The sequence below is a fragment of the Neodiprion fabricii genome, chromosome 6, assembly GCF_021155785.1.
Source record: "Neodiprion fabricii isolate iyNeoFabr1 chromosome 6, iyNeoFabr1.1, whole genome shotgun sequence".
NCBI classification, from domain to species: domain Eukaryota; kingdom Metazoa; phylum Arthropoda; class Insecta; order Hymenoptera; family Diprionidae; genus Neodiprion; species Neodiprion fabricii.
The window spans coordinates 30,013,531-30,026,208 of record NC_060244.1 but is presented as its reverse complement, the minus strand read 5'-3'; the positions used below and the strand labels follow the sequence as shown (position 1 = coordinate 30,026,208).

Sequence of the window (12,678 nt, the reverse complement as noted above, 5' to 3'; positions counted from 1 at the left end):
ACGACGTACGGAGGACAGTCAATTTGGCGGGAAGGCGTTTTTCCATTGTTTCAGAGGGGAGGAATGCCGGAATGTCAAGTTAGACAACCTACGAAATCTATGGAGATGATCCGCTAAGGCGATAAGCGCTCTTTTACGCTGCTATCGCGTTTTGTAATCACAATATTTATTCCCGCGTACTATCGTAGTAATAGCAGTCTGCTATGTCCTCGTGACGGTGTTATTCGCATAATTTCGGAGATTTGTATACAGACGACCGGTCGTGTCGACAAAAACTTTTAAATTCCGCGAGATATGGCTTCTTGCACGTGTAGACCGTCTTCGCCGCGGAATGGGGTTATGAACGACCATTATCAAACGTCCTCGAAGCGTGCTCATTACTATGAAAACACCGTCGATCATCCCCTGAATCACTTGCGCGTGAAAAGGGAATCTCGAAAGGATCTCAGATCCCAACATCCCGTGATGCTTGACCTAACTAGCGAATCGATCTACAAACGTACTTTCGACACCAAGTATTGGGACGACCGAAAAGCCCAAGATTGGATGAACAGATTTTCTTTCGGCAATCCGGATCTTCGATCACTTCACGAAAAATGCATGAAAGATCCAGTAATGCCGATGAAAGTTTGCAAAAGTAGCACAGGTCCGCATTTTCGCCTTCTAGGGTAGCCTGCGTAGCGGTATAATAAACTATCCCACGGGTCTGCGTATTGTCGGAAGTTTTTGAAAACGAAAATTTGAGAGCAAGCGTCCGATCGAAGAATATTCAAAAAATGTCTTGCTTATAGACGTTCTTTCTTTTTATCCTTTCGTTTTCAAGAGAATTTTACTTAAAACGCGGACCTAAGTCCTGAACTATTATGTGCATCATAGGATTTTTTGACACTTAAAAGCTGACTTATCGCGGGCCTCTTTCACAGCTGACCACTACTCGACGCCCGAGAAAATTCGAGCTGATCCTTTACCAGTGCCGTTCAGAAGTCCCGTCGAGGAATCGACGTGTCAAGTCCGCGCTTCGGGCCGAGACGAGTTCCCGTCGGTTCCTTCCAATCAGCCGGGATACTACAAGCATCTGGACATATTTGTGAGCACCTCACAGCTCGCTCACCCGCGTTTCACGCTCGAGCAACAGAACGGCGTTGCGAGGAAGGACATCGTCACCTTCTACGACGCGAAGGGGACACCAAAATGCCGGGGTTTCGGACCGAAGAAGATGACGCCGATCGGATCTTACTTTCACCGCGATAAAACCGAGGCCGATAACGTCAGGCCGAAGTCTGTATGCAGGGTTCCGTACTCTGGTAAGACCAGCGAGTACGCGGCTCGGTTCGGTTCCACGCCGAGTGATATCGGAATATACCGACAAGATGAGATCCATTTCCCGTCGATTTTTCCATCCTCTTCCTTCGACATTTTAGCGGTTCCGAACATGTACTGCACGGAAAGTTGTCATCTCGGTACCGGATGGCCTCTGCGCGCATCCGTTCACCTTGGCAAGGTGAAGGGGACATTCTAACGTGTTAATATTTTCGGCTCCGATTTATCCAAAAGTCTTTGTAAAGTTGTATGCTGCTGTTCTTTTGATGAGGGACTGATGATATACTATTTTCTTCCTCTGCGTGTTCCACGTTCATATAGGAATTAGAGAGGTCATACGATGCAATATAAAGAATTTCAACAAAACTTATAGAATGTCTTCAATGCAGCTTATGCATCGATATATATTCAAAAAAAAAAAAAAACATGTTGCATCTCCGACGGTTCTACATAGTATACTGTTTAATGTACGTACGTACGTATAAATGCCTACCTACTTATGTATGTATGTATCCATTGCGAACACCGTGAACGCCGCAGCACGTGCATTTTCTTCCCCGAATCACTGTCAAATTTGAAAAAAGTGACATGTCAGAGTTGTCAATCTCGACAAATCTGCCGGAAATTAGAAATATCCGTTGGAGTAAAAGCAGCAAAAATAAAGCAAATACCAAGTAAAAGTAGGCATGAGCAGTCATAAAAACTAGGGTGTACTTGTCAAGATGTCGTCAATGTGATCAGAAATATAAATTCAATGAAGCAAATTTTTCAATCCTGGATGTACGGGCCAAAGTACAACCTATGTTACTTTCCTGAATTTTCCGGATTTTCTTTGACAGGTATTCGAAGAAATGTCATTGATGTCTTGTGTAGCTGGATCTGTTCGATTCTAATCAGGCATTGCAATCAGCACACTTCGACTGACCGCCACGACGAACCACTTGCACTACGTCCAAATGAGCCGAATGGTTGGCAATCTATTGCAGGTGATGCGATAACATGGACGGTGCTCGCATGCACGCTCAACTCGTGTCATCGCATGTGAGGAAAGATGAGAAAAAGGGAGCCGCTGACGCTGGTCCAGATAAAGACCAAAGAATAAACGTGGACGAACCGCTCTGGAATCAGGAATCATACATCGGTCGCTGGAAACATTTTGCCTTTATAACGGATTGCCGAACGATCTTTTACAACCAAGAGAGGCTGTGTGAGGCCAAGAAGCTTTGCGAGGATTACAAGTATTCAAAGATTATGCGATGATTATTACTTCTTTTCAAAACTGCATTAATCGGTACTATTCGATGCACGCAATGTTCTGCTACCGATTCCTTACGCCGTTTCTCAAATTACGGCGATGCCGGAATTAGAACTGGAAAGGAACCGACCGGGACAACGAGGGAAGACGTAATCTGGGCTAAGAAATTAAGGGACAGTGCGTTTCACCCGGACAACGGCCGGTTGACGAACGTCATCGGGAGGATGTCGTTTCAGCTACCAGGGTGCTTGTTCCTCACGGCTGGGATGCTCGTTTACTACAAGTACGAGCGCAGAATTTATTGTAATTTCAATTATACACTCAGTTCAGGATGAGTGAAGAAGGAAAGAATTTCTCCCGTCAGAACGACCAGAGGAATCGTAGGATGGCAGGTGATGAATCAGGGCTTCAACGCGATCGTCAATCATTCGAACAGAAACGCCCGGGACGAATATCAGGCCAATAAAAACGGGATGGCAACAGCTTTTCTTGTCGCCACAGCTGCCGGCAGTACCGCCGCGCTCACCTTCCGGAAGATGATGTCTTATAGAGGGGATCTGATGAAAGTAATATCGACGCGACGTTGAACACTGAGGCGCACTTCAACTTTCTCGTATACACCAAAAGACCGATGACCAGGCGATAGTGTAACATACCTACACAATTGGCTTTCAGCGTTGGACTCCATTCGTTGCGGTCGCAGCAGCAAACATGGTCAATCTTCCGATAATGAGGCAGGATGAAATTAAACACGGGGTCGACGTTGGCCCGAAGGACAGTGAGAAGTCGATAATGAAGTCAAAGGTGGCGGCTCTCAAGGGCATCTCGGAGTGCGTCGTCACGAGGATCGTAATGGCGGCCCCGGGGATGATGCTCGTCCCAGTAATCATGAACATCCTGAAGCCCTACTGCTTCTACCAAATGCGACCTAGGCTGGAACTTCCGTTGCAGACGGCTCTCTGTGGCCTCTTGTGAGTTTATCGTCTTGCAGTCACTGACCTTCGGTGAACGTTCAAAGCGATAATGAATAACTTGCAATCTGTTCCCATCCACAGTCTCAGTTTCATGATCCCTACTGCCTTGGCGATCTACCCTCAGAGAAAGTAAGATTAGTCAAATTGTTCCACTTTATTACCGTGCTGCAGTTTGTTGGGGTAGTTGTTCTGTCCTTTACGTAAAGAATGTGTTTCAGCTCGATGCACGTTTGGACGATGAAATTGTGCCACGGGGAGTATGACAAGTATCAAGAATTGACGGGAGGAATTCCAAACAGAGTTTATTACAATAAGGGATTATGACCACGACAACGTCGATTCGTCGTTGGACGTTTTGTTTCAAAGTTTCCCCTTTATTTCCGTAATAATAGTCGTGAAAATCAGTGAAGAGAGACACTGCTCTCTCTGATATGTAGTGAATTCATAAGATAGGAAAATGCAGTATATGGATTTTTGAATATCGATGAAACTAAAAATATGTATCTGAAACATTAATTAATAACAAGTCTGTTTAAATCAACAATGTAAAATCGTGTCGGAGTTTCCGAGAGTTAGAAATTTATTTTCGTTCACTATGCCTACGTGTAATACTGCTACTTGGTCCGTAAATGTTGCCGCACGGGAATTCAAAATGTTTTCAAAGAAACTTATCTAAACTCCTGGACTAATTAGCCTGTTCAGCTGTGCTACTCAACAGGGTGATCGCAATTTGATCTAATACGTTTCAAAGATATATGTTTCATAAAAGAAAAATCTTACCCAAAAGGCGAGATTTCTGGCTCGAGTCCAACAGGTTGCTTTTTTAATTTTTATTTCCTGTTCATGTAACACGGGAAAATTTCACTTTTCTGATTCTTCATGCTTCCCAAACTTCTATGATAAGACATAATGATCGCAGAGTTTTGGAAAGCTTGAAGAATCAGCTTTGAGGATCTATGCGTGAATTAGAGAAAACTATTAACGAAAAGTGAAGTTTTCACGTGTTAAATGAATAGGAAATAAAAATTAAAAAAGCGACTTGTTAGACTCGAGAGCTCATCTTTTGGGAGGATCGTAATTATTAACTTTTCGCTGCGTGGAAATTTGAAACTTATCACGAGCCTTTGGCTGATTACACAAAAATGAATCTCGCAATGCGATGATTAGCATTCACGACAACTTAATCTGAAATATCCAAGACTTCATTCAATATTACCGTTGATTGGTTCGTGTATAATTTTTACTTGTACTGATTATTATCACCTTGCTTCAAAATCAATGACTCACGTTTTAATGATATCTCAACAATACTTGTACATTTTACTGATGAAATAAAATCTGGTAAAACTTTTTATCCATTGGATATTCTGTATTTTAACCTATATCATTCGTAGCAAGATAAGACATGTATAACAAAAGCGCTGATTGCGAAAATGGATTATGAATGCGAATAAGCATCAGAGCCCTTACATATCAGACTGCACGACGACTGATACGTGCAAATCTTTACCTACAATAATTAAAATTCTTCAGCAAACCCTTGGGTTCGAAAGCATACTTGCACTCCGAGTCAATCATCAGATTTGGAAGTTATTTCGAAACAGGCCTCTGACATGGTTGTAGACAAATCGTCATTGTCTCGTAATCTTCTCTTTAGCCCTGATTAATGTGCGAGCTGCAATATTATTCAATATACGATCAGTTTTAGACAAGAATTTACTCATACGCAGATTTTAATAAAAATGGAAGTTGATAGTGTAGGAAAGTGTGATTAAAATTTGTCTCGTTGCTGCATGCAATTTGAGAACTCATAGAATTCTCAAATAATTAAAAGAAACTCAATTTCCTTACGTATTTAATAATGTTGGAACTAATACAAACTAGCTGTTTGCGGTTGATTAAATAGCCGCGAAATTCGTCTCGTAGTTATTAACTTGTTTTTGCGTGAAAGTATGAAATTTATCTCGGGTCCTTGGCTGATTAAACTAAAATAAATTCCGTAATGCGGTGATTTGCGTTTAATTTAAAGCAAACCACCCGTTTTCGGCTTCTAACCTGAGCTGACCTTCCATTTAATGCCACCGTTCGATGCCATCCGTTTATAGGTCACCGGAGTTCGAATGCCTGCAGGAACCAAACTGAATAGATAAAAGTTTTTGAATCTAGCTTGGCTCTTTATTTTCGAACGTGACAATTATTGTCCCCACAACTAATTACCGCCCTCGTTCTCCAAGATCCGAAACAGAGTTTCACGATTCGCCACAGGGACAACTGCCTAGTTACCCTAAATGCTACAATGCTCATGTTCTTTCCCTAATACGTTGCTTGATTCCCTTCCAAATATGGAATTACGCTCGGGATTGCTCATTTCCAAGTTTTATTTCCGGCTCTATGAAAACATTACCATGATGTGACAAAGCTTTGCACAAGATAGCGTAATGTTAAGTACAAAATAAAATCTATTTTAGCATTGACACTTGGCATATTATTCTGGAGATGAGATGAGATGAGTTTGTGGACCACTTGAATCCAAACTGTAGGTCGGTTCATTTTTAACTAAGAATTTGGCAAACCTGGATATTGATTGTAATAAAACTTGATGTCGCAAAAAAATGTGATGAATGATAATCTCGCACAGTTTTTTTACTCCGACTGACCAATTAAAAGCAGCTGGAGAGTATATTACAGTGCTTCAGATGCGGACAATAGTCTGGTGATTTCATTTCCTATTTTTGTATTCCATATATAATAATTCTCTGCTTAATCTCCTTTTCTTCTCGTGTAATTAATTCTCTACCGCACATGAATAATCTCGAGCTTATCAAAACGCCTTGATTAAAATTAGGCACGTGCAAATTTCGTAACTTCAAGATTAATATTTAGCCGCTATTAAAGTTCGATAGTTGCGTTGCGGTTTTCCTGTTTACGGTTTACGAAAAATCACAAATTCTCGGTTGCCAAATACTATATAAAGCTAAATTTGGTCACATTCGTAGGTAGTTTTGTTTCCCGTTATAAGCTTATACAGTTCTCCTTATTGTGAACCTCTGAAAAGTTACGAAGGTTACAGAAGCTGCGTTGTGCTATTTTCATACAGATTTCAAGTATCTGCACAAACGATTACTGCGATTCTCATCTGTTTAACTATAATATTCACTATCGCAAGCCAACACCCTTGGTTCATTGTATAACAGTGGGACAGGTTTTAATAGATTTTATACCTGCAGAATGTCCGGTGACTCTACCAATGCTCCGTTCGAGTATTGTAAGAAGACTTCGGAAACGCTGAAGCCGTAAGATTTCAAAGAACTCTCGGTGGCATGCAATGTTAAATGATACAAAGTACTTGAAAGAAATAATTGGATTTGCATGGACACTCATTAGTATTTATTTCCAGATGCAAAGTCTATGACTGTGGGACAATGTTCAGTAACCTACATGCTCAGCGTCACTCTTTAGAAGGCGGATTCGTCGGCGCCAACGTGACCACGATTTTCAAAGTTTGTTTAACCGAGTGTTTTGGATTCCTTCTACGAACTGTAACAGATTACCGATATTCATTCTGATTTTATCAGCTAGGAGAAGAAGGTTCTGGCATCAAACCAAGAGGACCAATTCAAGATTATGATCAACTCAAGAAGGAATGCTTAGCTTCGGGAAAACCGTTCGAAGATCCATTATTTCCAAGAACGAGTACCCTAAGTGTTCCGAGAGCCGGTTATGACAACGCAGACATAGTTTATCGTGGCATCGAATGGATACGAGCCAAGGCGAGGGACAAATCTGATATGCAAATAATTTCCGAGAAAATATATATACGAGTATATAGTATATAACTGTTGTTCAGGCCACACTTGATACTTTCACAAAATTGTTCGTTTCACCCGTTTTCCCGAATTTCACAATCGATTTGATATCTTCCGATATGCGCTAATTTTCAGGATATCCCTAAAGACAAGCCGGCTGAATTCGTCGTTGACGGAACATCGCGGATGGACATTGCGCAAGGGAAGTTGGCCGACTGTTGGTTCCAGGCGGGTCTGTCCGCTCTGGCAATGAACCCTATCTTATGGTCCAAAGTTGTTCCAAAGGGTCAGAGCTTTCGCGAAGGGGAATACGCCGGAATATTCCATTTCAGGTATGCGACAACTTCCGGCATCCACCTAACTTCGAGGCGTGTAGAAGTTTACACGCGTTACAAAAAACGCATACCGTATCGTAAAATGAGGTGAAATTTAAGCAGGTAATCTTTTTCGATCCTATTTCACGCACGTCTTCGTACACAGATTCTGGTATTTTGGAAAATGGGTGGACGTCGTGGTTGACGACTACCTGCCAATGCTGTGGAATGGATCGCAATCAGTTTACGCACATTCGACCGAAAATAATGAATTCTGGTGCGCGTTGCTTACGAAAGCTTACGCCAAGCTCTACGGTGACTGGGGTGCCGTCAACTGGGGAGCGTGTGGTGAAGCCATGGAAGATTTCACGGGTGGAATTGTTCGCGTTTACTCCAACGATGATGAAAACTTGTTCAACAACTTGCTGGATGGGCAGGAAGAAAATGCTCTCATGGCATGTATGCGGGTAAGTGCGATTGGCGGATATCTGAGACAGCGAATTATTATTATTAATGTTTTCGTGTAGAGGAAAATATAACAAGAAAACGTATAATCACAGCCAAGACTCAACGATCACGAACCCGGCTATGAGGCAGGATTATTCGAAGGCCATGTGTACACTGTTACAAAGGTTTACACGAATTACGTCGATGGCGAAGATCGAGTCGAGTGGGTGAGACTGAGAGACCCGTACGGCAAATATGAATGGACCGGGGAGTTGAGTGAAGGGTAAGTATATTGGATTGATATTCTATCCGTAGATTAGAGAATGCAAATGCAGCAATCACCCTTGGTGATTACTGTTTATCACGTGACGATTTGAGTGTAGCAGGTACCTGCTACTTTGGAGTATTGCTAAAAATACTGTTGGAAATGCTGTTAATCCCGCGACTAAACTTGAGGATTGATTTGATTGTCGGACAGTTCGCGTGAGTGGAAAGAAGTACCCGAAAAATTGAAGAAAGAACTAGAGATGGTGACGAAACGCGACGGTGAATTTTGGATGCCTTTTAAAAAATTCAAGAGTTTCTTTACGATCGTCGAAATTTGTTACATCATCCCAAAATCTTTGACAAACGGTTCTAGTCGCGAAGGAAAAACTGATTGGGAAGTTAAGGTGTTTGAAGGAGAATGGTTACACGGAGTGACGGATGATGAATTATGTAAGTACTAATTCGGTTAACATTTCCTCCGACCTTTTCTCAGAATTTGATTTTATACTCAATCATCAACACTCTTCAAGCGTTGTCCGATCCTGTACCGCAGTATCGCATTACGGTAAAACCAAGGGACAAGGAAAGCGAATGCACAGTGGTCGTAGCAGTGATGCAGAAATATCAGAGGATAAAACGTGCCGAAAATCGAAAGATTGGTTTTGAAATTTACGAGGTACGTTTTAAGTCGGTTTGATTTAAAAATATAATGTTCATATGTGAAGTATTCAGTGGCAGAGTAGCCTAACCCGCGTTGTCGATAAGGCTAATTTTAAATGGCTTAGGATAGTGAGAGCGAGCCTTATCGACAACGTCGTTTAGGCTATTCCGGCACTGTACTCTCTATATATCCACGAATCACTGTTCATGAAAGTATAAGTACGAAGGGTACAATTTATAAATTATATCTACGATCTAAAAGTTCTGCACAAAAGCGTAAACGGAAAATTATTAAGTTTGTGATATTTTCCAACAGCTGAAGGATCCCAAAAATTTACCAAAATCACTGAGCGTTAGATTTTTCAAAAGGCACACTCCGGTGAATAAAAACTGGGGATTTCCACGGCGCGAGATCTGTTACTCGGTGCAACTGAAAGCCGGTACTTACTGCATCGTTCCGCAAATTTGGCATCCTCAAGGAAAAGAAGAATTTTTACTTAGAGTCTACGCTCGCAATTTTGCCGACGACAAGTGAGTAGCAATTTTTATCGCAGCAGTCAAGTCCATTTCCTCTGGCAAAGTAGTCATTCCGTGAAATTTTCCATTCAGAGAATCCGAAGGGGAAAACGGTACCGATGTGGTGGATGAGGCGGTACGTAAACTCGTTAGTATTTCTCGAAACATTGTCGATTGCAAAAATGGTCGACGAAATAACACTGCATGAAATTATGATTATGAATAATTTGGCAGGTACCAGAGCTAGGACCCGTACCGGATGAAGACGCATAGCATGGTGGTGTCGCTCAGAAAAAAGCCAACGATAGTTTAAGTGAATTTCTGGTGAAATCACGCATTTTTATAATAATCTATCGAATGTTTGATCATGTCTGTCACTCATTACTGTTGAAATAAAATATTTGCAAAATTTAATGACTTACTTAAATTGTCCAATGAAATTACAATGAAGGCAACGTCTGATCCACCGAATCCCGGCAACATATCTGTATTATTGTTCATCATCGGAACGGTATTCCGACGACTTTGTGATTAAACGTCATTGGGTTATTTATTCAATAGTACAAACTGCAATATGATATACAAAATTCATTTCGTATACCTCCTAACACTACCAATTTTTGATTACAGTTCATTTCTTATCCAGCTGCTTCTCGTATTAATACACAGGTATATGCACATTTACGTACGAGTACGTACTATGAAAGTTATCGTTATGTACAAACAAAAGTAATGTACGTGGCTTGAAAAATGTAAATTAGATAAATAGTATGAAGGTGATGAAATGAGGATGGGAGGTTGGATAATGTTCACTAGTGAAAGTGGTTCAAGAAGAAACGGGGCGAGGGGGGAATGAAAGACAAGACAATCAGCGAAAAATTGCGAGACGATAAAGAATACTAAAAGCAACTTCGAGATTATTCTCCCATGTTTTTCGCGTATAGTTCACGAACAATCTTCGAGAAGAAACATGAGCTAAATTACAAAAGAGATTACGGAATCGGCGCGATTCGCGGGTAGAGACTTGATTTAAACCGAACCGCGACGGCGAGTATTCAATTGGTTATTGTTCGTTAAAATTCTTCGAAATAGTCTATCAATACGATTTTGTTCCCTTAATAAAATTGAGCATTATTATAATATAAATATATACTATATCTATGTGTAAATTTGTGTCATTCTTCAATCTGTATGTAACGTCACACTGGTAAATTTCATTTTTCTCTCCCTCTATAACCCTGCCAACTTATTTCCGCAGCTGGGCATCCAAAAGCATCGAGGCCTCGCACATGATCTTTGCGCTAGTGCGAACGAGGAATAATAGGTGATACTCGTCGGTGACGGCCAACTGTGCCCTCGCCTTGACCAGGGCGTGAAGCACCGTCGCTCGTTCGAGGTCGAGCCACCTTTGCAACGTCATTTCGCGGTCTCTCGGCCCTCCGAGAGTCACGTCGGCAGGACCCCAGAGGGAGAACTCGAGGACGGATTTCACCTGTAGAACATGATATTTTTATATTGACTCAGGCATCCGGATGGACGGAATCAAGGTCGGCGTCGTATTTTATATCCCATTACCTGAGACAAACTGGCGGTTCTCTCCCGCTCCAACAACTCCTGAACCAATGGCAGCCTCTTGGAAAGCCTCAGCTCCCGAAGAGCCCGAAGAACGCACTTGCACAAGGAGGCCTTCCCCTGTTCCCATTCCCCATTGGTGTCCGAGCTTAGGCTGGACCATGGAAAAAGAAGATTGTCAAAGAGAAACTTGGGTATCGAGCGATTCGACCTATTTCTCTATCCTGAAACGATTGGGATCACCTTTGAAGGAGGTAGAGTCTGTAGCAAGCGTCCTTGGCTTCTCGACAGAGGACGGCGTTACTCAAGTTTATCGGTGCCTCCTCCACCCCCCGAGCTTGCAGATTCTTGAAGGCGTTCACCAGCTGCAAAAGGACGAAGGACGCCTCTCTCACGAATCCTTCGTCACCCGTGTCTTTCACGGATCCGGCGAAGGAGTCGATCGTTGTGACCTGAAGATGGGGCAGCACCGAGATCGTGGCTGCAGTAGGAAAACAGAGAGCGTTGGCAAAGCTTTGTCACCGTGAGACAAGGGCGTTACTATCCGTTGGGCACGGAAAAAAGAAATCTCACCCTCGACGTTGCCGTTCCAGCCGTGATTTACTATTTTCTTGGCAACAAATTCCGGTATCGTGTCGGTGAACTCGATTATCGGTACGAGATTGAACTCCTTCCGCGATACGTGCAGCGTCAGATCAAGCGCTACGCAAATCGTAACCGAGTTGCCGTTCCACGAAGCCGAGTAAAACACCCTCCTTCCTAACGGCAGCGACGAATTCTGATCCAGGACGAAATCCGACAGCCGCAGACTCGCCGTTTTCAGACCTCTTAACGCGGGTGGGATTCCGGATGTTTGATTCAGCTGTTGCAAAGACGGTATAATGACGCCGATTTTAGAGCACAGGAAAGAAATTTTACGGGGTACTCATCTCCAGCGACGAGGTGCACACAGTTCGACTACTGACCTGCTCCAACACCTGAGCCAGAGCTTCGTGGTTCGCAACAATGACGGCTCCGTAGTTGTCCTCGAGACTTCGATGAACGATGCTCCTTCCCCGCCGCTGTCTCAGCCTTCCGACCTTGGACTCGCATTCCTTACCGTTCTTCCAGTCCTGGTCGTCCTCCGGGCCCTGGAACAGAAAACTCACGGTGTCAGAAATCAAGAAGCGTCCTACTCGTTCTACAGAAACGACGTTGTTACGCGATCTGACCTCGTCCCCGGTGCAAAAGCTGTACGGCGAATAAAGCTCGCTCTCTGTCTCGCTTCCGCAGTACGGCAGCGACGTCGATCTGGTGAATGGCTGATTGTGGTAGGCGAAGTCGGTTCCAGGATCGAGAGCACTGCTGTCCGACTTCCTCTTCCCGTTCACCTGAAAAGCTCCCTCACGACTCGCCGCTCCGTGTCGAAGATCGAGGGACGAATCGCACTCCGGAGAACTGGAGAGGCACTCGTACGCGTGGTTGTCGTTTGACAGATTCTGGCAACAAGAGGAGGAGGCGGAATTTGAGTTTCGTCGTCTGGGGAATGACGCTCACAGCTTTTCTCA

The 12,678-nt window shown here is 43.1% G+C and overlaps 2 protein-coding genes across 3 annotated transcripts in view; one reads left to right on the top strand and one right to left on the bottom strand.

The window, feature by feature from the left end:
• The first annotated feature begins 6,562 nt into the window (after positions 1-6,562).
• Positions 6,563-9,973, top strand: LOC124185358 (calpain-A-like). Its single transcript, XM_046576040.1, has 11 exons — positions 6,563-6,842; positions 6,947-7,049; positions 7,125-7,319; positions 7,491-7,687; positions 7,836-8,136; positions 8,230-8,399; positions 8,595-8,833; positions 8,914-9,059; positions 9,360-9,574; positions 9,653-9,695; positions 9,794-9,973. The coding sequence occupies exons 1-11, from the start codon at positions 6,778-6,780 to the stop codon at positions 9,830-9,832; spliced, it is 1,713 nt and encodes a 570-aa protein (XP_046431996.1). The 5' UTR covers positions 6,563-6,777; the 3' UTR covers positions 9,833-9,973.
• The window catches only part of LOC124185356, a 38,463-nt gene continuing 35,201 nt past the window's right edge, over positions 9,417-12,678 (bottom strand). For both annotated transcript variants that reach the window (XM_046576036.1, XM_046576038.1), the window contains exons 6-11: positions 12,343-12,609; positions 12,097-12,261; positions 11,705-11,993; positions 11,375-11,612; positions 11,135-11,285; positions 9,417-11,051 (exon numbers count right to left, since the gene is read on the bottom strand). In XM_046576036.1, the coding sequence (XP_046431992.1) occupies positions 10,806-11,051; positions 11,135-11,285; positions 11,375-11,612; positions 11,705-11,993; positions 12,097-12,261; positions 12,343-12,609 (1,356 nt within the window). In that variant the 3' untranslated portion in view covers positions 9,417-10,805. The remainder of the gene's footprint in view (positions 11,052-11,134; positions 11,286-11,374; positions 11,613-11,704; positions 11,994-12,096; positions 12,262-12,342; positions 12,610-12,678) is intronic.